This window comes from Sebastes umbrosus, chromosome 3 (assembly GCF_015220745.1).
Source record: "Sebastes umbrosus isolate fSebUmb1 chromosome 3, fSebUmb1.pri, whole genome shotgun sequence".
In the NCBI taxonomy this organism is placed as follows: domain Eukaryota; kingdom Metazoa; phylum Chordata; class Actinopteri; order Perciformes; family Sebastidae; genus Sebastes; species Sebastes umbrosus.
In genome coordinates this window covers 4,563,991-4,585,000 of record NC_051271.1, presented here as the reverse complement: position 1 = coordinate 4,585,000, position 21,010 = coordinate 4,563,991, and the positions used below count along the sequence as shown (strand labels likewise).

Sequence of the window (21,010 nt, the reverse complement as noted above, 5' to 3'; positions counted from 1 at the left end):
TCAGGTGCCACATTAAAAGTTCCCCTCTAAATCACTTAATTCTTCTTTAATTAGCTAATTTACCAAATGTCCTGTTTTGTTTTTAGCTCCACACGTGTTGATGAGCAAATACATCCATCCTGATCATTAGCCTGTGACTCTCTGTGTCATGTTTCATGTCATTTGTTCCACCTGTTGAAGAGAATTATGGAGGATGCAACCTGCCAAAATGAAAAATAAATGACTAAATGATATATACGTTGAGTGACAGCCCCCTCATTTGCACAATGAGTCAGAAATGCATAAAGAAATGTAAAAAGAAATGTATAAAAAAATGAATAAAGGAAAATAATACAGAAAGTAATATGTTTGGGGAAATAAATACTGTAAGAGGGGAAATGCAAAGGGAAAATCGTGCAGAAATAAATACATGCACTTAAAAATAAATATAAATAAATTAAAAAATAAGTGCAAAAGTAAATTAATTAATAAAAATAAATGCAAACATCTTTTTAAAAAAGATACTATAAAAAAACTATAAAAAATAATAATATAATAAAAATAAAGAACAAAATTAAAACAGAATATCCTTTTAGGTCACGTTTTATCAATTAATTAATTGCTACATATATTTTAATATTTTTTTGCTACATTTAATGACATATTTATTTATATATCGAGTCATTTATTTATTTATTCATTTAATTTTGATTTTGGCAGGTTCTGTTTTTCTTAGAGAATAGCACTCCTGCAGAATGAGAAAAGTAGGCGTCTCCAGTCATGAGTTTCCAACTTGTAAAGGAAAGAAAAATCCTTGTTCAGTAGCAGAAAGTTGTCCTAAACTGGGTGACTTATTGGCAAAAGTTTCAGTTTAAAAAAAGAAATCAGTCAGTTGTAATTTAGATTTTAATCTATATAACATCATGGTAAAATACATACAGTAATACAAATAAATGGATATGTGCATGGGAGGATGGAAGCAAAAAGGCTTGTACAAAGTTATCCCCCAGTAAATATGAGATTCAATATCAGACATTATTATCACACAAACAAAACAGAACAAACAGGAATAAGCCATAACGAGATATGCTATTAAAACACAACAAGAAAAATATTTAATCATGAAAATTGTTATAATACAAAAACGGATTTATGGTCTGATGGTGGCAGCACGATGCAACAAGTCACCACTTATTTTTAATATTTTTAAATCTTATTGTTCTCAAGCGCTTTACCTAAATGATTTTAAAACCCAGATCATTATTATTATTATTATCAGTTTAAATCTGTTTATATATTTATGTTTATTCTTTTACTCTCATCAAATTTCTGTTTCTCTCTCTCTCTCTCTCTCTACATATATATATATATATATATATACATATATCTTTTTTTCTATTTTAAACTGTATTGTTTTAAAGGGACAGTGAGTAGGATTTGGTGACATCTAGTGGTGTGGTTGCAGATTGCAACCAACTGAGTACCCCTCCTCTCACTCCTCCCTTTTCAAGACTGAGGTAATGTGAGCCAAAACCCAATGAACCAATCCCATTGGCCTTTTGTCGAGGGAACCAGGGCGATGCTAACTTCCTGGTTGGCTTACAAAAATACATCATCCCTGCAGCACTCTATAACTAATGAAAACATAGTTATTATTAATATTATATTCCATTTCTGATAACAGATCCCCCGAAATCTTACACACCTTTAACTTTTAATTGACTTGTTCTAACTTTGTAATGTGTTGTTTTAACCTTCAAACTACCTCTGTGTACGAAACATGCTTTATAAGTACAGCTGCCTTGCTGCTTTACTGGTTTCACAGAGAGATAAAACTCTGACAAACCAGCAGCATTAGAAACACGCAGTAGCTTTTCCTGTGAACGTGTGAAAGATAAGAGCCATGCAGATAAATGTTTCTTCCTTTTTTGAGTTCACAGATGCCTTTGCAGCGCTCAAATATGTCTCGCCAACTAGAATCTAAATGAACACACATATACAGACGTAGGCAAAGTTGTTGGTAACGTTCCGTTAAAGAGAGAAAAACCCACAATGGTCACTGAAATAACTTGAAACTGACAAAAGTAATAATAAATAAAAATTTACTGAAAATTAACTAATGAAAATCAGATATTGTTTTTGAATTATGGTCCAACAGAATCATTTTAAAAAACAAACTAATGAAACTGGCCTAGACAAAAATGATGGTAGCCCTAGAAAAGATGTAAAATAATGTGACCACAGGGACATATTAAACTAAGGTGTGTCCTGTAATTAGCATCACAGGTATCTTCAAACTTGTAATCAGTCAGTCTGCCTATTTAAAGGGTGAAAAGTAGTCACTGTGCTGTTTGGCATCATGGTGTGTACCACACTGAACATGGACCACAGAAAGCTGAGGAGAGAGTTGTCTCAGGAGATCAGAAAGAACATTATAGACCTTCATGTTAAAGGTAAAGGCTATAAGACCATCTCCAAGCAGCCTGATGTTCCTGTGACTACAGCTGCACATATTATTCAGAAGTTTAAGGTCCATGGGACTGTAGCCAACCTCCCTGGACGTGGCCGCAAGGGGAAAATTGATGACATATTGAAGAGACGGATAATACGAATGGTAACCAAAGAGCCCAGAACAACTTCCAAAGAGATTAGAGGTGAACTCCAAGGTCAAGGTACATCAGTGTCAGATCGCACCATCCGTCACTGTTTGAGCCAAAGTGGACTTAATGGAAGACGACCCAGGAGGACACCAAATCATAAAAAAGCGAGACTGGAATTTTCCAAAATGCATATTGACAAGCCACAAAGCTTCTGGGAGAATGTCCTTTGGACAGATGAGACAAAACTGGAGCTTTTTGGCAAGTCACATCAGCTCTATGTTCACAGACGCAAAAATGAAGCATCCAAAGAAAAGAACACTGTACCTAATGTGAAACATGGAGGAGGCTCAGTTATGTTATGGGGCTGCTTTGTTGCATCTGGCACAGGGTGTCTTGAATCTGTGCAGGGTGCAATGAAATCTCAAGACTATCAAGGCATTCTGGAGCGAAATGTGCTGCCCAGTGTCAGAAAGCTTGGTCTCAGTTGCAGGTCATGGGTCCTCAAACAGGATAATGACCCAAAACACAGCTAAAAACACCCAAGAATGGCTAAGAACAAAACATTGGACTATTCTGAAGTGGCCTTCTATGAGCCCTGATCTAAATCCTATTGAACATCTGTGGAAGGAGCTGAAACATGCATTCGGAGAAGGCACCCTTCAAACCTGAGACAGCTGGAGCAGTTTGCTCACGAGGAGTGGGCCAACATACCTGTCGACAGGTGCAGAAGTCTCATTGAGAGTTACAGAAATCACTTGATTGCAGTGATTGCCTCAAAAGGTTGTGCAACAAAATATTAAGTTAAGAGTACCATCATTTTTGTATAGGCCAGTTTCATTAGTTTGTTTTTTTAAATGATTCTGCTGAACCATAATTCAAAAACAATATCTGATTTTCATTAGTTAATTTTCAGTGAATTTTTATTTATTATTACTTTTGTCAGTTTCAAGTTATTTCAGTGACCATTGTGGGTTTTTCTCTCTTTAACGGAACGTTACCAACAACTTTGCCTACGTCTGTATATATACAGTATATTACATGATGTCTTCCTGCTGCTCTGCTGCTTCTCTCTTTGCTGCAGGATTCGTGGTCGTGAGTGGGAAGCTCTCATAAAGCTGGTCCATCTGAAGACCAGAGAAAACAGATGACACACTTGGACACACACTAACAGTCATTTCCAGGTCTCAGGTTCTTCACTCACCTGTCCAGTTTGTACTTTGTCACTGAGCTCAGCAGCGGAGGTCAGAGGTCTCTTCTTCCTGGATTTTATTGGTCATATTAAGAAAAATTAGTAATGTTAAAAAAACAGATATAATTAAGCCAACAAGAAGACTTTTAATACAGGAAATTAAATGGGAGATTATCAGGTACTTTACCTCTTCTTCAGGTAGAGGAGGAGTAGAGCCAACAGGATCAGGAATAAAAGAGTCAGTTTCATTGCGTTCAGTATTGCTATTGATGTCAGACCTGGAGACAGAGGTTGATGTAAGATGTAAGTTACTAGTGAAACATATTTCAAAATAATAAATTTGTATTTTATAGGTTTGGGGCTTGTACTTAAATCATAATTATTATCATCCCTCCCTGGCCACTTTATATGTTTTTAAACTTTATTTTATCTTGTGGTATTTTTGCTTTTGGGTGTTTCTGCAACTACGGTCACTTTTGACTCTCCCAAATAAAAAAAAATTAAAAAATCAACCTCTATGAATTTTAACCATCAGAGTATGTAATACATATAAACAGGAACACAAAATGACATCTAGAGGTTAAGATTTTAATCTGTAACATGTTTATTTTTTATCGTTTTCATCACTTGTTCTTACTAAATGTCCTTACCGCAACATTACAATAAGGCTTATTTTATACATTTTGCTTTTTTAATTTCTATAATATTTTTAAGACATTTAAATTAATTTTCATCAAGCTTTGTGCATCATTGTAAATAGTGACATAAAAACATTTTCTAAAAATAGGGGATTTCATGATTTTCTCTCCATCCTGAAAAATGTAGACAGTAACCCTAGATGTCAGTCTTCATACACAAAAAATATAAAATATGTTGTGTTTTATGACAGATATTGCAATTCTAATGTCTAATGTCTTTAACGTAAGGACTTTATTTATTATTAAACAATATTAATTTATTCTTGGAACTTGCAGGAATGACATTTTTGCAAATATTGTAGATAAATGGCAGCTAGCGAGGTCGTCTACGTTAGCTTTAACTCAGAGGTGTGGGACAGGCGCATTTAGATGAAAAAAAATCATATAAATGATTTGTAAACATAAAAATAATTTTAATATGGTGTAAAGTAATATGTATATGAAACAATTCCATTTGAAATAATGTCATATTGTCATTGAATTAGCTCATTTTTTACGTATCTTAACATGAAGAAAAGTGGTGTTTGGACCCATAAAATGCTTTATGAATTTTATTAAATCACATTATTTAGTTATTAATTAGTTTAGTAATTGTCAAGATGGGTAATAACACCGTGCATATATTCATCAAGCATTGCACTGCAAATTTGAACAGGAATCAAAAATGTCACTGCTGGGACTTAAAAATGCTCGTAGCTGCAGAAACACTCTTTTTATGATCCCTCTGTTGTTTGTATTTTATTCTATTGTTGTTGTTCCAGTTTTCTGGTTTTTATCAACTGTTTTTTTTCTTCTGGAAAACAAAGTGCCATTTAAAATAAAGTTTATTATGATTATCATCATTATTATTATTAAATCATAACCTGTGTCTGCCTGCTGCTTTTACTGAGTCTTTATTTTCCTTCTACCAAATGTAAATGAAGTGTCCTTGGTGAGTTACAGCAGCCTGTTGTTTTCATATTGACCTTCAAGTGCACAGTTATGTTGATGTGCATTGTCAGAATAAGAGTTGTTGAATGTCGTATTTCAAAAACATTTTGCTTCAACTGTTAAAGTGCTTCACCGTCAATATTCAGTTAAAATGAAAAGACATGCTCACCTTGAACAGTGAGAGTCTCTTCATCAGAGCTGCTGTTGTTGTGGGATTTGACAGCACAGGAGTAGTTTCCTGCATTCTGACTGCTGACTGGGTCTAGAACCAGGTGTTTGTTTTGGTTCTCCTTCAGGGTCAGAGGTCGACTGTTGAAGAACCAGATGAAGGTTGTGTTGTCAGTCAGAGGACAGCTGGTACTGCAGGTCAGTGTGACTCTCTGGTACTCTTTCACCACTGCAGAAGGACTAAACTGAACTTTCACACCTGAAAGATGGTTAGAGCGGTCAGTAAATGTAGAAGAGACATTGTTTAAACTTCTGTTAGATAAACTGGCATGCAACCATCTAAATACCTGATGCCAATTATTTCAGAGAACAGTAGAAAACAATAAAAAAAACATTGTAAATCTAAATGATTACTTTCTCACCTGAAAAAACAACCTAATATCTTTTTTATAAGGCTTAAAAACAGCTTTTGTGGCAAGTAAAGGATGATAACCAGGGATGTATTAACACTGGCGACGCTAAGCAAAAATAATGGCACTTCCGCTCTAGACGGAAGTGAGAACACAACATAACGAAATGCAGAAGCACCCTATAGTTCAGGCAAAGAATAAGGTGAATTGTAGAATTACATTTTAATATTTTAATAAAGTACTCTATGGGCTACCATACAAAAGAATTACCTGTGACAGCTAAAGTGACTCCAGGTATATCAGACTGTTTCCATCCTTCATCATCTCGTTCCTGGAGTGTGAATGTGTATTCTGCTGAGTCATTCTTTGTCAGGTTATGGATTCTCAGGATGTGGCAATCCGTCATGTTGTCATCATACTCCACACGACGACTTGCATTCTTGATCAGCGCTTCAGCTGCCTCCTCCTCACCACTTCTCTTTATTTTATACCATAATTTTGGCTTGTGATCGTGGGGGTGAGAGTATTCACTAGAAATGTTCACTGAAGAACCTTCCAGAGCACAGATTCTCCTGCTGACATAATTCACTCTCCAGCAGGTGCTTTTATCAAGACCTGAAATATAGATGAAAGACTTTTAATAATACGTTTACTTTGAAAAATACTTCTTCCGTCTAGGATTTTAACTGGTTTTAAAACATTTCTTTCTCACAGACGGAGAGTAAGACACAGCGTCTGAGGCTGAAAAAACAGAAGTTCTTGCAGCAGCAATAACTGCAAATCAGAAAGAAATCAACAATGACTGAGATTTTAAGGTGCTAAGAGGCCACATATTCTCTGCTTGAATTACGTCACACAACTGTAAAGGAGAGGAAAAGACTAACGCTATGGAGGACAGAACCTGCCAAAATAAAAAATAGATAAATTAATAAATAAATGACTCGATGAATAAATAAATAAATATGCCATTAAATGTACCAAAAATAATGTAAAAAATAAATGTAGGCATTAATTGTTAAAATGTGACATGTGATATTTCTGTTTTAATTAGCTTTTTTATTTATTTACTTTTGTATTAATTCTCCCATCAATCTACTCTTCTATTTAATTTTCCCTTTATTTAATTAATTATTTTTATTAACTTTTAATTGTATTTATTTTTATTTATTTATAAATATATTTAATCATTATTAAATCAATTTATTTATTTATTATTATATTTATTATTATCATTATTATTATTATTATTTTATTTGTTTATTCATTTATGAATGAATTTCCCATTACATTTCCCCCTATTTATTTCCCCAAACTTATTTATTTCTGTATTCTTTTCTTTATACATTTTTTATTTATTTATGTCAGAGCGCCCCATTTGTATTTATTTTTAAATGTATTCATTCATTATTAGATTTATGTATCTATTTTTTTTATGATTTTCCCTTTGCATTTCGCCCCCATTTATGTCCCTAAACTGATTAATCTCTGTATTCTTTTCTTAATGCATTTCTGCTTCATTATGCAAATGAGGGGGCTGTCATAAATAAAGAATTAAAACAGAAATATCGATTTATGTCACATTTTATCAAATAATCAATGCTTACATTTATTTTCAATATTATTGTTGGTACATTTAATTAAATATTTATTTATTTATCGAGCCATTTATTTATTAATTTATTGAGCCATTTATTTATTTATTGTTTATGATTTTGGCAGCACAGACTGATATTAGATTTTAAATTGAAAGAGAAGGTGATATTTGATTAATAACACTTAAATGAACAAAACTCAAACATTATTAATCTCAAAGTTGTGTTTACGTCAGAGTGTTTTCTGTTTCCCGCCCTCCCTGGTGTTTAAGCATTATTTAAGTTATCACGTTTCTTATTATATAAGATATAAGTTGGTTTGTACTCACAGACTTCATCAGAGCGTAGATCTTCATGGCCTTTTACAGCACAGGAGAGGGTTGTAGAACACGGATTGAGGACTGTCATGTGTTGACTCTCACAGTCACTGTATAACTCTCTGTTCCAGTACCACCTGTAGGCAGTGTGAGGGTCAGCCATCGGGTAGCTGGTGTTACAGGTCAGTGTGACAGCGTTGTTCTCAGGAGTCAATTGAACATGTACTTCTGTTGGGAGAATACACTTTTAATCAGTTGCTGTGATATATTTGGGGATGAGGAGTGTTTTGTGGATATTTATGTAAACTCAACCTGTTGGATATGTGATGGAGCAGGGCTCTGATGTGTGCTGAGAAGAACACATTCTCCCTTTAGCATAGGTCACATTAAAGAAGGTCGGTGAGACAGAATCTGGACAAAAAGAAAGAAAGAGTAACTTAACACCCCTTTGAAAAATCTTGTTTTTGCTAACCCCCAGTGGTTTAACATTTCACCTTGCTGTAGAGATGCATCCTTTTAGATTAATCTGAGAGCTAAAACGTAAATAACACATTTATCCAGATGTTTCATCATATAATAAGGAGCTGATGGTTGTCACTCACCCACTGAGACTTGAGGGGCTCTGAGGTCCTCGTAGCCTTTGATAGCACAGGAGTATGTGACTGCTTCCTCACTGCTGACCAGCTGTTGGTACCAGGGAGACCAGTCCTGATAGAGGAACTCTCTGTTCTTGTACCAGATGTAGACTGCAGGGTTTTCAGTCAGAGGACAGCTGGTGCTACATATCAGTGTTGCTGTCTGTCCCTCTGTGTTGGGAATCACCTTCACCTGCAGGTCTGGGATCATCATGATGTGGAAAATAAGAATTCATATACTGATATTAATCTCAAAGTGATAAATAACTGACAGCCACAGTACCTGCAACATGGAGCTCAGTTCTGTTGTCACAGCAGCTTCCCGGGTTTTCAGTTATACTTCCGCAGCAGTAATTATTTTCATCGCTTTCTGTCAGATCTTTGATTGTCAGAATGAAGTTACTCTCTGCAGACATGTTGTACGTTAAACGATTTCCATCTGCAGAGATCTCGTTCAGAACAGGTTTAGATTCATTGCACAGTACAGTGTACCATTTCCTGGTTGAAGTGGGACGTTGAGCTGAGCAGGGCAGATCCACCGATGAACCTTTTAAAGCACAGATGATGTTTGCTCGTTCCTGAACCCCTTTAACAGAAGATTTCATCAGTAAACATCTGGACACATTTATACTTTCTTATTATTGGATGTTTACTAATCGTGACTGTATGATATAAAATATTGAGAACTGATATGTAATGTTTTTTTTAATCCTTGTTTCTGTTTTGTGTACACTACTGTTGAAAAGTTATGAACCAGCTGTTTATCCTTCAATAATAACTATTCTAACAGAGATAAAAACAGTATAATTCAGACTCCAAATGTTGTTGTATGTATTTAATGTATTTAAAGAAGAAGAATGAAATGATTCAAACATCCATTTAGTCAAGTTACCCACAGTGTGAGGAGGAGTGAACCCGCCAAGGTAAAAAATAAATAAATAAATAAATAAACAAATAAATAAATGACTCAAAAATACATAAATATGGCATTAAATGCACCAAAAATAATATTAAAAATAAATTTAGCCATTAATTAATTGATAAAATGTGAGATAAATTGATATTTCTGTTTTAATTTGCTTCTTTATTTATGTACCTTTGTATTATTTTCCTATCTATTTACTCTTCTATTTAATGTATCTATATATTGCCATTAACTTTAAATTATTCATTTATTTTTGCATTTACTTTTTATTTATTTGTATTTTTTTATATTATTATTTATTGACAGTGATAGAGATAGTAGTGAAAGGGAGAGAGAGTAAGGGAATGACATGCAGCAAAGGGCCAAAGGTCAGATTCGATCCCTGGGCCGCTGCGGTAAGGACTCAGTACATGAGGCGCCCGCTCTACCAGGCGAACTACTGCAGCACCCCATTTGTATTTATTTTTAAATGTATTTATTCATTATTAGATTTATGTATCTATTTTTTTTATGATTTTCCCTTTGCATTTTCCCCCCATTTATTTCCCCAAATACAAATAAATGTAGGCATTAATGAATTGAAAAATGTGATATAAACTGATATTTCGGTTCTGTTATCTCCTTCTATATTTATTTACCTTTGTATTAATCCCCTTATTTAATTTATGTTTATATTGTCATTACCTTTTAAATTATTATATATTTTTTTATTTTATATTTATTTTTTATTTAATAATGAATACATTTTTGTATCTATTTTTATTTTATTTTATTCAATCTTCCATTTTTTAACATGTATTTATTTATTTATTCAATTTAATTATTTATGTATTTATTTATTTATGCATGGTTTTCCGATTGCATTTCCCCGTTATTTATTTCCCCAAACTTATTTATTTCTGTATTCTTTTCTTTATACATTTTTGCTTCGTTATACAAATGAGGGGGTGTTATGAATAAAGAAGCAAATTATAACAGAAATATCAATTTATGTCACATTTTATCAATTAATTTAATTATTATACATACATTTATTTTTAATGTTATTTTTTGGTACATTTAATGGTTTATTTATTTATCGAGTCATTCATTTATTTATATTTGATTTAGGCAGGTTCTTAGAAGGGATGAACAGTAAATCCTACCTGAGATGAGCAGGATGAAACCCATTAACACACATCCAGCTGCTGCCAACTGCATGGCTGCTGTCGTCCTTCAATCCTAATCAGAAAAAAAGGTTTAATATCAGTATTTGTATATGCTTTTTAAATTAAGACCAGAAATAAAACTGTTAAAATGTAACTCACCTGTGAAAACCGACGACAGTGTTTCAACAAAGTGAGGCTGAAGAGGACTGAGTGGAAGGACAGCACATAGCTCTGACGTCTCTTCCTTCCTCTTTCAGTGATTAACTGATTAATTTAATCTCAAGTTTTCACATGGAAACTCCTGATTCCATCTTAAGGCAGACATTACTTTTATCTTTTCATTACTAAAGTGTAAATGTGTGTGTGTGTGTGTGTGTGTGTGTGTGTATGTGTGTGTGTGTGTGTGTCTGTGTGGTGTCAGAGTTATCAGAGCTCAGCGATGTGAGGCTGCAGCGTTAAAGTGTTATCTGCTCTGTTGGTTTGTGGTGCAGAAAGAAAGAGCACGCAGCTGTAAATGAAACCTCACACTGATCTCCACCTAACTTTCTCACACATTTTTTTATCCGTAAAAGGGAGATTTGTCAAGTATTTAATTCTCTTATCAACATAAAAGTGGACACATATGCTGCTTTATGCAAATTTATGTATATATTTATTATTGGAAAACAATTAACAACACAAAACAATGACAGATATTGTCCAGAAACCCTCACAGGTACTGCATTTAGCATAAAAAAATATGCTCCAATCATAACATGGCAAATTGCAGCCCAACAGGCAACAACAGCTGTCAGTGTGTCAGTGTGCTGACTTGACTATGACTTGCCCCAAACTGCATGTGTGTAAAGGGGAGACTCGTGGGTACCCATAGAACCCATTTACATTCACATATCTGGAGGTCAGAGGTCAAGGGACCCCTTTGAAAATGGCCATGCTAGTATGACATGGTTGGTACCAATGGATTCTTTAGGTTTTCTAGTTTCATATGATACCAGTATCTTCACTTTAGCTTTAAAACTGAGCCCACTACAACCTAGAAATAACAAGTTATGTTAATGCGTTAAAGAAGTTAGTGGCATTAAAACGAATTTGCACTAACATCACTTCATCACTTCATCACTGTTGCAGCTGTAAAGGTGGAGCTCATTTTAACCCTCCTGTTGTCTTCGGGTCAAATTGACACGTTTTCAAACTTCATAAATATGGATGTCTTTCAACTAATTTTTCAGATCTTTTTTTTCAGACTTTTTTCAGATCTTTTTTTTCAGATCTTTTTTTTCAGACTATTTTTTCAGACTTTTTTTTCAGACTTTTTTTTCAGACTTTTTTTTCAGACTTTTTCTGTCCGAAATTTTTCAGATCTTTTTTTTCAGACTTTTTCTGTCCGAAATTTTTCAAATATTTTTTTTCAGACTTTTTTTAGACTTTTTTTGTCCGAAATTTTTCAAATATTTTTTTTCGGACATTTTTCAGACTTTTTTTTCAGACTTTTTTTTCAGACTTTCTGTCCGAAATTTTTCAAATCTTTTTTTTCAGACTTTTTTTAAATCTTTTTTTTTAGACTTTTTGTCCGAAATTTTTCAAATCGTTTTTTTTCGGACATTTTTCAGATCTTTTTTTTCAGATCTTTTTTTTCAGACTTTTATTTTCAGAAATTTTTCAGATATTTTTTTTCGGACATCTTTTTCAGACATTTTTCAGAATTTTTTTTTTCAGACTTTTTTCAGATCTATTTTTCAGACTTTTGTTTCGGACATTTTTCAGATATTTTTTACTTTTTTTTCAGACTTTTATTTTCAGAAATTTTTCAGATCTTTTTTTTCAGAATTTTTTTAGACTTTTTTTGTCCGAAATTTTTCAAATCTTTTTTTTCGGACATTTTTCAGACTTTTTTTCAGACTTTTTTTTCAGATCTTTTTTTTCAGATCTTTTTTTTCAGACTTTCTGTCCGAAATTTTTCAAATCTTTTTTTTCAGACTTTTTTCAGATCTTTTTTTTTCAGACTTTTATTTCAGATCTTTTTTTTTTAGACTTTTTTTGTCCGAAATTTTTCAAATCTTTTTTTTCGGACATTTTTCAGACTTTTTTTTCAGACTTTTTTTTCAGATCTTTTTTTTCAGATCTTTTTTTTTAGACATTTTGTCCGAAATTTTTCAAATTGTTTTTTTCGGACATTTTTCAGATCTTTTTTTTCAGACTTTTATTTCAGATCTTTTTTTTCAGACTTTTATTTTCAGAAATTTTTCAGATATTTTTTTTCGGACATCTTTTTCAGACATTTTTCAGATATTTTTTTTCATATTTTTTTTTTTTCAGACTTTTTTCAGATCTATTTTTCAGAATTTTTTTTCGGACATCTTTTTCAGACATTTTTCAGATATTTTTTTTTTCAGACGTTTTTCAGATCTATTTTTCAGACTTTTTTTTCGGACATTTTTCAGATATTTTTTTTTTTTACTTTTTTTTCATATCTTTTTTTTCAGACTTTTATTTTCAGAATTTTTTCAGATATTTTTTTTCACAATTTTTTTTTCGGACATCTTTTTCAAACATTTTTCAGATATTTTTTTCAGAATTATTTCTTTCAGACTTTTTTCAGATCTATTTTCAGACTTTTTTTCGGACATTTTTTCAGACTTTTTTTAGATCTTTTTTTTCAGACTTTTATTTTCAGAAATTTTTCAGAATTTTTTTTCGGACATCTTTTTCAGACATTTTTCAGATATTTTTTTTCAGACTTTTATTTTCAGAAATTTTTCAGATCTTTTTTTTCACAATTTTTTTTCGGACATCTTTTTCAAACATTTTTCAGATCTTTTTTTTCAGAATTATTTCTTTCAGACTTTTTTCAGATCTATTTTTCAGACTTTTTTTCGGACATCTTTTTCAGACATTTTTCATATCTTTTATTTCAGACTTTTATTTTCAGAAATTTTTCAGATCTTTTTTTTCAGAATTTGTTTAGACTTTTTTTGTCCGAAATTTTTAAAATCTTTTTTTTCGGACATTTTTCAGACTTTTTTTTCAGACTTATTTTTCAGATCTTTTTTTTCAGATCTTTTTTTTCAGACTTTCTGTCCGAAATTTTTCAAATCTTTTCTTTCAGACTTTTTTCAGATCTTTTTTTTCAGACTTTTATTTCAGATCTTTTTTTTTTAGACTTTTTTTGTCCGAAATTTTTCAAATCTTTTTTTTCGGACATTTTTCAGACTTTTTTTTCAGACTTTTTTTTCAGATCTTTTTTTTCAGATCTTTTTTTTTAGACATTTTGTCCGAAATTTTTCAAATTGTTTTTTTCGGACATTTTTCAGATCTTTTTTTTCAGACTTTTATTTCAGATCTTTTTATTCAGACTTTTATTTTCAGAAATTTTTCAGATATTTTTTTTCGGACATCTTTTTCAGACATTTTTCAGATATTTTTTTTCAGAATTTTTTTTTTCAGACTTTTTTCAGATCTATTTTTCAGAATTTTTTTTCGGACATCGTTTTCAGACATTTTTCAGATATTTTTTTTTTCAGACTTTTTTCAGATCTATTTTTCAGACTTTTTTTTCGGACATTTTTCAGATATTTTTTTTTTTTACTTTTTTTTCATATCTTTTTTTTCAGACTTTTATTTTCAGAAATTTTTCAGATCTTTTTTTTCAGAAATTTCTTTCGGACATCTTTTTCAGACATTTTTCAGATATTTTTTTTCAGAATTATTTCTTTCAGACTTTTTTCAGATCTATTTTTCAGACTTTTTTTCGGACATTTTTTCAGACTTTTTTTAGATCTTTTTTTCAGACTTTTATTTTCAGAAATTTTTCAGAATTGTTTTTCGGACATCTTTTTCAGACATTTTTCAGATATTTTTTTTCAGACTTTTATTTTGAGAAATTTTTCAGATCTTTTTTTTCAGAATTTTTTTTCGGACATCTTTTTTAGGTAAATCAGCTACCCAGTAGGAACACTTAAATAGCCCTCATTTAAATTACTATGTACTAAAAGTTTAAATAAATCCTGTCCAACTGGGGGTTTGTTAACTTTATCTCAAATCTAGCGTAATGTGCTTTAAGGTGAGCTAACTTGGCTTGCCATAGTCAGCAAATTTCAGAAAACAGCATAAAAAGCAATTAAATACGTTATCTATGACCGGTATAATTTTACTAGGCAACTGTAAGTATTGGGGTAATTTGGCAGTAATTCCAAAGAAATGTACTTGCTAATTATCACCTAATTACCATGAAATGTGCAGACCTGTAAAATAAAGTGTTACCAAAGTGTTTATAATACAGATAATCTGTTTCCATTAAAGTTTTTGCATTTTCTGTCTTTGTTTGGCGAAATTCAGGTTTTTCTTTTTTCTTTTTCTTTTAAATGAGCAAAGTGAAACTGTCCTTAAAGCAGGCAGAAGGAAACATACTGACTGATGTGAGGCATATTTTATTAGGGACCCATTTAAGGCCTCACTGTCCAGCTAAATGTGCTATCGATGTCGTCCATCTTGTCTTCATCAGTTCAGCCACCTGCTGCATGACTGCCCTCGTATACTAGCTACAACACCTATATATCTACCTATATACAAAGCAGATAGATATAGATAAGATATTTTATATTTTATTCTCCCAGTAATGTTCAACCATCAGTCTTGGAGGATAAAAAAGGTGCTGAATAACATCCTCCTCTGCTTTTATTTCCTTTATGTTAAAAGGTTACAGTAAAACCTCGTATCAACCCCAAAAGAAAGAATAATAAATGCAAAAGACGGAGCACTGGTTAAACATTTCAAGAACTTTTAAATATATTTTTGTTTCACAAGAACACTCAATTTTAAGGGAAAAATTTGCATTTGTGTTTCTTTCAGTTTGTAGATAAATGGATCTGATATGTCCGTATGGGTTTTACACTCCCAAAGGATTCAATGTCATTTTTTTGTGTCATTGTGTTAAAAAAAAAAACCAGTCTTTTTTATTTGAATGATTTCATAAATTGCAACTTTTTGTCCAAATGAAAACAATACCATAAAATTTACCCCAACTGTTCTCTACATCTTGCAAAGTTAAAAAATAAAAGTGTTTTATTGTGTGTTTATGTGTATAAAAGACTTTTTGGCCGTTTTATGCCTTCATCATAGTGTTATTATTATTATTATTATTATTATTATTATTCATCTTAGTGACAGTGATGGTTGCCATAGCTACCGGGGCGCCCCTGCACGCTGCTGTGTGCGCGTGTGTTCTATGTTCTACGATGTCATTCTAGAATTCTATGACGCATCACTGCCGTTGTGGAATTCAGTAAGATTAGGACTCACCTTATTCTTCACTTGTTTTCTCAGAGCAAAATATCTTGCAAAACCGCCAAGAGACCAAAACTCAACGCTGAACATCCACTTCTTCATTGACACAATGTTATCAAACAGGCAAAGTGAAGGTAAAGAATTGTTTCTATCACAGATCTGTGAAACACACACTCAGTAAGCAGAGCAGCAATACCTCTGTATGGTTTCTGTTGGAACATATTCATATGTAACGTGATTAATCCTACCTTTGAGAGATTAATATTCAGACTGTGTGAGAGAGATGTTTCTAATCATGTTTGTCCAATGCAGTTTGACAAAATGTTAGAAACACTTTTCGAGAAAATTTAATCCAGTCATGGACATGAATTCCCTTTTGCACATTTCCTAATATAACTGCAAAGTTTCTAATCGTGCAAAAAAACAACAACAATATGTTCAACTTGATGTTAGGTCAAATAGTTTTCTTTAATGACTTTCATGCACAGGTGGTAGTTCCTGTAAGCCTCTATTCAACTGGGTTAGGCAGTAATGGAGCACTGATTGAATTTATACTTATTCAAAAACTGACATTGAGAAAAGTAATAAAAGAGGATAAATATAATTATTTATATTATAAATATTAAAGAAAAAGTTACTTGTATGACTATGTGGAAAATAAACAGCAGTCTATATTCACAAAAAGAAGAGAAGATGGTTAAAAGGCTCATCCAACACAAACTACAACCTCAAAAATGGCTTTAGTTGAATCCACACATCTCTGACATAGAGTGTTTTTTTTTTGGTTTCTGTGTGTCTGACACTCAAAAACACAAAACTATTGACATGCACTGAGTTGCTTCTTACAGTAGAAGTGTTGTAGTTAGAAAAGTCAAAGTGTATGACATAACTTGTGTCAGTGAGTGACTGACCACCTCCTCTGCTCTCTTGTTTTGTTTACAGTCACGGTACGTAGAAGCGTTCGACTGACCAACGCAGGATATTACAACCATCTAGGAAAACCAGTCATTTCCTACAAGGAGACGGCTACGTACAAGTAAGCTGACGTGTGTGTGTGTGTGTGTGTGTGTGTCACAGTCATGCTTGTATACAGTATGTTCTGTAGCATACACAGGCTATGTGTTTAACAGTCATAAGTTCTTCATTATACATCTTCAAAGCTCTCACTCTTTCTCATTTTCATTATACAATACTTTCAGAAAAAGGAGGTTTTCTCCAGACGGTCTGAGAAAGTCCATCGCCAAGAAAATCAGCATGGCCAGCGGGATCATAGGGGCCAATTGGGCCATAGGGGCCAACGGGGCAAGTGGGGCCAACAGGGACAGCGGGGTCAACAGGGACAGCGGGGACAGCGGGGCCAACAGGGACAGCGGGGCCAGCGGGGCCAACAGGGACAGCGGGGCCAGCTGGGGCAACGAGGCTAGCGGGGCCAACAGGGACAGCTGGGCCAGCGGGGCCAACAGGGACAGCGAGACCAAAGAGGCCAGCGGGGACAACAAGGACAGCGGGGGCAACTGGGCCAACGGGGCCAGCGGGGGCAACGGGGCCAGCGGGGGCAACGGGGCCTGCTGGAACGGCATTATTCGCTGGCTGTTCTTCATGCTGCTCATGTGTCTTGGTAAGCGATCTCTCCTTCTACAAACAATCATATCTTGTTCATCAGCTTGTGTGTTTTATACTGTAGAGTGTCTGTCTTTTGAATTAAACATCACTGACCTGTTTCTCCAATACTTTGTTTCTCTCCATCCATCAGGAATTGTATACTTCACCCTGGCTCTATCCATGAACAGCAACTCTCTTGACTCAGGACCCTCAGCGTCACTTTTCCCATCAACCAAGCGGGATAAGGTATGACCTTCTTTTTATTCTTAATGTGCACCTATAAAACACAATCACAGCCCAAATATGTTCTCACCTACATGTTGAAACACACAATGATGTCAACATCCACCATTCAAATTAATCTCCTGTCACTTACAGGCCTTGAGCACATATGAATGGATGGGGGAGCGGATGAGAATGCTGCAGGACGAGGTGCTGAGGTTAAAGTGGGTCAAGGAGCCACCAGGGGACACTATGCCCAACGTTGCCCTGGAGTCGCAAGGTGAGACATCTAAATCACCCTCATCATTTTTATCTGTCAGATTGTAATTCACACATGTGATTTTTAGTTTTGAGATCCCTTTTTCACTTTCTTTGTGTGTGTTTTTGTGTGCAGGGGCCCTTGTTTTAGCTCGATTGTCCTCGGAAACATACCAATGCACCGGACCAACCTGTTTTCTTTCATCCCTGATATCTCTTTGGAGACAACCTGTAGACCCAAGTATTGTGACTCAGGTAGGAACTAGGAACTACACACACAAAACACATGGCTATGCGGTTTGTCAATATCATCTAATGATTTGGATTGTTTTACTGTCTATTTTGTTATACCTCATACCATCTAAACTTTTTTTTATACTCTTTCATTCTTCAGGGAGGACCAATCGTGGATGGACGCTGCTGGCCATTTGATGGTGAGCGTGGACATTTAGTCATAGCCCTGTCCCACCCAGTGACCATCAGCCATGTGACACTGGGTCACATTTCAAAGACCGTGTCGCTAACTGGCAGCATCTCGAGCAGCCCAAAGATGTTTGCTGTCTATGTAAGTCACAAATTTAAAATTGTTACACTGCAGACGTCACATACACGGAGAACAACAAGGTGCTCAACTGGATCTCTATCTTTCTCTCTTGCAGGGCATGAAGACTAAAGAGGATGAAGGTACCCTACTAGGAACCTTTCTTTATGATCAGGACGGCGAGTCATTGCAGACTTTCAAACTGTCTGTGAGTATTACATCGTGCAACGAAACACATGCACATGCATTTTTTAAATTTCACCCACAAGCTAATATATCATAAGAATTACAGTTTGTCTGTCCTCATTGTAGGCTACTCATTATATCCCTTATTTCCCATCCTCTCGGTTTGTGCTCAACTAACTCTCTCTGTTCATTTCTCTATCTCTCAGGATCAGGAAGCAGGTGTCTTCAGCCATGTGAAGCTGCAAGTCGAGAGCAACTGGGGAAATCCTGACTACACTTGCGTGTACAATTTCAGGGTCTATGGGACCATATAGAAGACGGTGTTTGCTCCTATATGGGATATGGTGTACTGTGAGTGTTCACCATACGAACCTGCTGGTTAGAGGTGTGGTGTACTGTGAGTGTTCACCATACGAACCTGCTGGTTAGAGGTGTGGTGTACTGTGAGTGTTCACCATACGAACCTGCTGGGGAGAGGTGTGGTGTACTGTGAGTGTTCACCATACGAACCTGCTGGGGAGAGGTGTGGTGTACTGTGAGTGTTCACCATACGAACCTGCTGGGGAGAGGTGTGGTGTACTGTGAGTGTTCACAAGAAGATAGTTTGGTCATTCTATAAAAGTGTAACATTATTTAAGAACAGGATCAAAGTAACAGTAGAAGATAAATAGGCTAAATAAATACACAAATAAATACATACATAGATATTTTTGTTTTGTTCTTTTCATTAACACATGAATGTCTTTTATCCAAAAAGTGTGTGATAAATTACAGGGAGGGTCTCTATAGATGTTATACAACAAGGAGGGTCTCTATAGATGTTATACAACAGGGAGGGTCTCTATAGATGTTATACAATAGGGAGGGTCTCTACAGATGTTATACAACAGGGAGGGTCTCTATAGATGTTATACAACAGGGAGGGTCTCTACAGATGTTATACAGAACTCTCACATAATTGACACTTTTCTCTCTCACACTCTTACTATGGGCTGTTTCTTTATGTCGGCAGGTGAGAAGCACTATGTGGCTACTCCTTTCAACACACCTGACACTTCCACCTGATCCCTTCACTCCACTAGGAAGGCTGTAGCCGAGTAGTTCTACATCATGATAATGCTGATTTTTCAACAAGCGATTATGACATTAATACCAGCTAGACAGAATAAAGCTCTGTCTGTCATGACAATAGTACTGTACTGAAGGCCACTTCATCACTCCAGATACTGTAGATTTAACAGATACCTGCTGTTTTCAGACGGCTGTAAAGAGTCACCCGAGTAAAGGAAAGGCCTTCAGTACAGTTCTATTGTCATGACAGACAGAGCTTTATTCTGTCTAGCTAGCATTAATGTCATAACCACTGGTTGAAAAATCTGCATTATCATGATGTCGAACAAATTAACTAAATTATATATACTACAAAATAGGCTAGAAATGATTGAAAAGCATCATAAACCACCAAACAGAATACAGAAAGTTAGTGATTTCAGTTTTTTAGTGAACTCAGGCTGATTAATCATCATATTACACTATGATGTCTGAAGGTTGGCAAACATGCTGATCAACCATACTTATCTATCATTGACCATGTTTATTGACTTGACTTTTCATCTATAAATGCGTCAAAATTGAAAATTTGACTGAAAAGAAAATCCTTGGGGATTGAGGAGTGGTGACCTCTGACCCCTACGGTGGGTAATGTCACAGAAGGCCTACTCATAAAATGCACTGACTTCACTGATACCGAATCTCCCTCCAAACTAAATTGTAAAGCTGACGGCCCTTCAATATGATCTGATCAATACAATACAATCAAACTTTATTGTTCACCAGGCTGGAAATTTGTCTTCGGCTCACAAAACACAGAAAACAACAGACATTAAAAACCAGACAGCAGTTAGTAAAAAACAAAGACAGGTTATGTTACACATTAAAACAGTTCATGTCAGTGTCTGTGGCTCAGATCTGCTCAGTCACTGTGTTGAGTTTAGAATATTGATGGCATTTGGGATGAAAGACTTTTTAAACACATGTTTAGTTGCCAGAGGGGCTCTACAGCTCCTCCCGACTGGCTGCAGAGAGTATGGGAGCTATCTGCCAGGATACTCCTCGCCTTCTTCCTCGTCCTTTCTGTAAAAAGTTGAGTCAAGGGCTTTTGGGGTTTACCAACTATTTTGCCTGCCATTGACACAATCCTAGACAGTTTATTCTTCTATCTACAGTGTAGGTGACCGTACCAGGCAGGAAGGTTAAAGGTTAAAACCCTCTCAACAATAGTTTTGTACACTAATTCTAAAATCTGCCGGCTGACACCGAGGCCACTG

At 34.6% G+C, this 21,010-nt stretch overlaps 2 protein-coding genes across 4 annotated transcripts; one reads left to right on the top strand and one right to left on the bottom strand.

Annotated features, from left to right (window-relative positions):
• Positions 1-3,604: 3,604 nt before the first annotated feature.
• LOC119484615 lies at positions 3,605-10,828 on the bottom strand. The gene is made up of 10 exons (XM_037763563.1): positions 10,589-10,828; positions 8,802-9,104; positions 8,486-8,719; positions 8,196-8,294; positions 7,896-8,111; positions 6,245-6,589; positions 5,566-5,823; positions 3,956-4,046; positions 3,781-3,838; positions 3,605-3,703 (listed from the first exon to the last, which is right to left on the bottom strand). The coding sequence occupies exons 1-10, from the start codon at positions 10,641-10,643 to the stop codon at positions 3,614-3,616; spliced, it is 1,749 nt and encodes a 582-aa protein (XP_037619491.1). The 5' UTR covers positions 10,644-10,828; the 3' UTR covers positions 3,605-3,613.
• A 5,024-nt stretch (positions 10,829-15,852) lies between these two features.
• On the top strand, positions 15,853-19,157 carry LOC119484620 (SUN domain-containing protein 5-like). 3 transcript variants are annotated; one of them, XR_005206052.1, is made up of 11 exons: positions 15,853-16,008; positions 16,817-16,910; positions 17,074-17,161; positions 17,225-17,492; positions 17,628-17,722; positions 17,855-17,978; positions 18,093-18,211; positions 18,351-18,521; positions 18,616-18,705; positions 18,890-19,073; positions 19,115-19,157. XR_005206052.1 is itself a non-coding variant. In XM_037763582.1 (10 exons), the coding sequence occupies exons 1-10, from the start codon at positions 15,984-15,986 to the stop codon at positions 18,995-18,997; spliced, it is 1,092 nt and encodes a 363-aa protein (XP_037619510.1). In that variant the 5' UTR covers positions 15,853-15,983; the 3' UTR covers positions 18,998-19,096. The 3 variants fall into 3 exon arrangements, 2 of the variants coding, with proteins under 2 accessions (XP_037619510.1, XP_037619509.1); XM_037763582.1 differs by lacking the exon at positions 19,115-19,157 and having other exon boundaries at positions 17,315-17,492; positions 18,890-19,096; XM_037763581.1 differs by lacking the exon at positions 19,115-19,157 and having other exon boundaries at positions 18,890-19,096.
• Positions 19,158-21,010: the final 1,853 nt, after the last annotated feature.

Bases quoted from the DNA above. Each gene is read 5' to 3' on its own strand.
- LOC119484615 (XM_037763563.1), bottom strand. From the start codon at position 10,643: ATGCAGTTGGCAGCAGCTGGATGTGTGTTAATGGGTTTCATCCTGCTC. The intron at 5,824-6,244 runs GTAATTCTTTTG...ACCATCTTTCAG, and splicing joins AGTCACTTTAGCTGTCACAG to GTGTGAAAGTTCAGTTTAGT. The intron at 3,839-3,955 runs GTAAAGTACCTG...AATAAAATCCAG, and splicing joins CTCCTCTACCTGAAGAAGAG to GAAGAAGAGACCTCTGACCT.
- LOC119484620 (XM_037763581.1), top strand. From the start codon at position 15,984: ATGTTATCAAACAGGCAAAGTGAAG. The intron at 17,162-17,224 runs ATAGGGGCCAAC...GACAGCGGGGAC, and splicing joins TCATAGGGGCCAATTGGGCC to AGCGGGGCCAACAGGGACAG. The intron at 18,212-18,350 runs GTAGGAACTAGG...TTCATTCTTCAG, and splicing joins ACCCAAGTATTGTGACTCAG to GGAGGACCAATCGTGGATGG.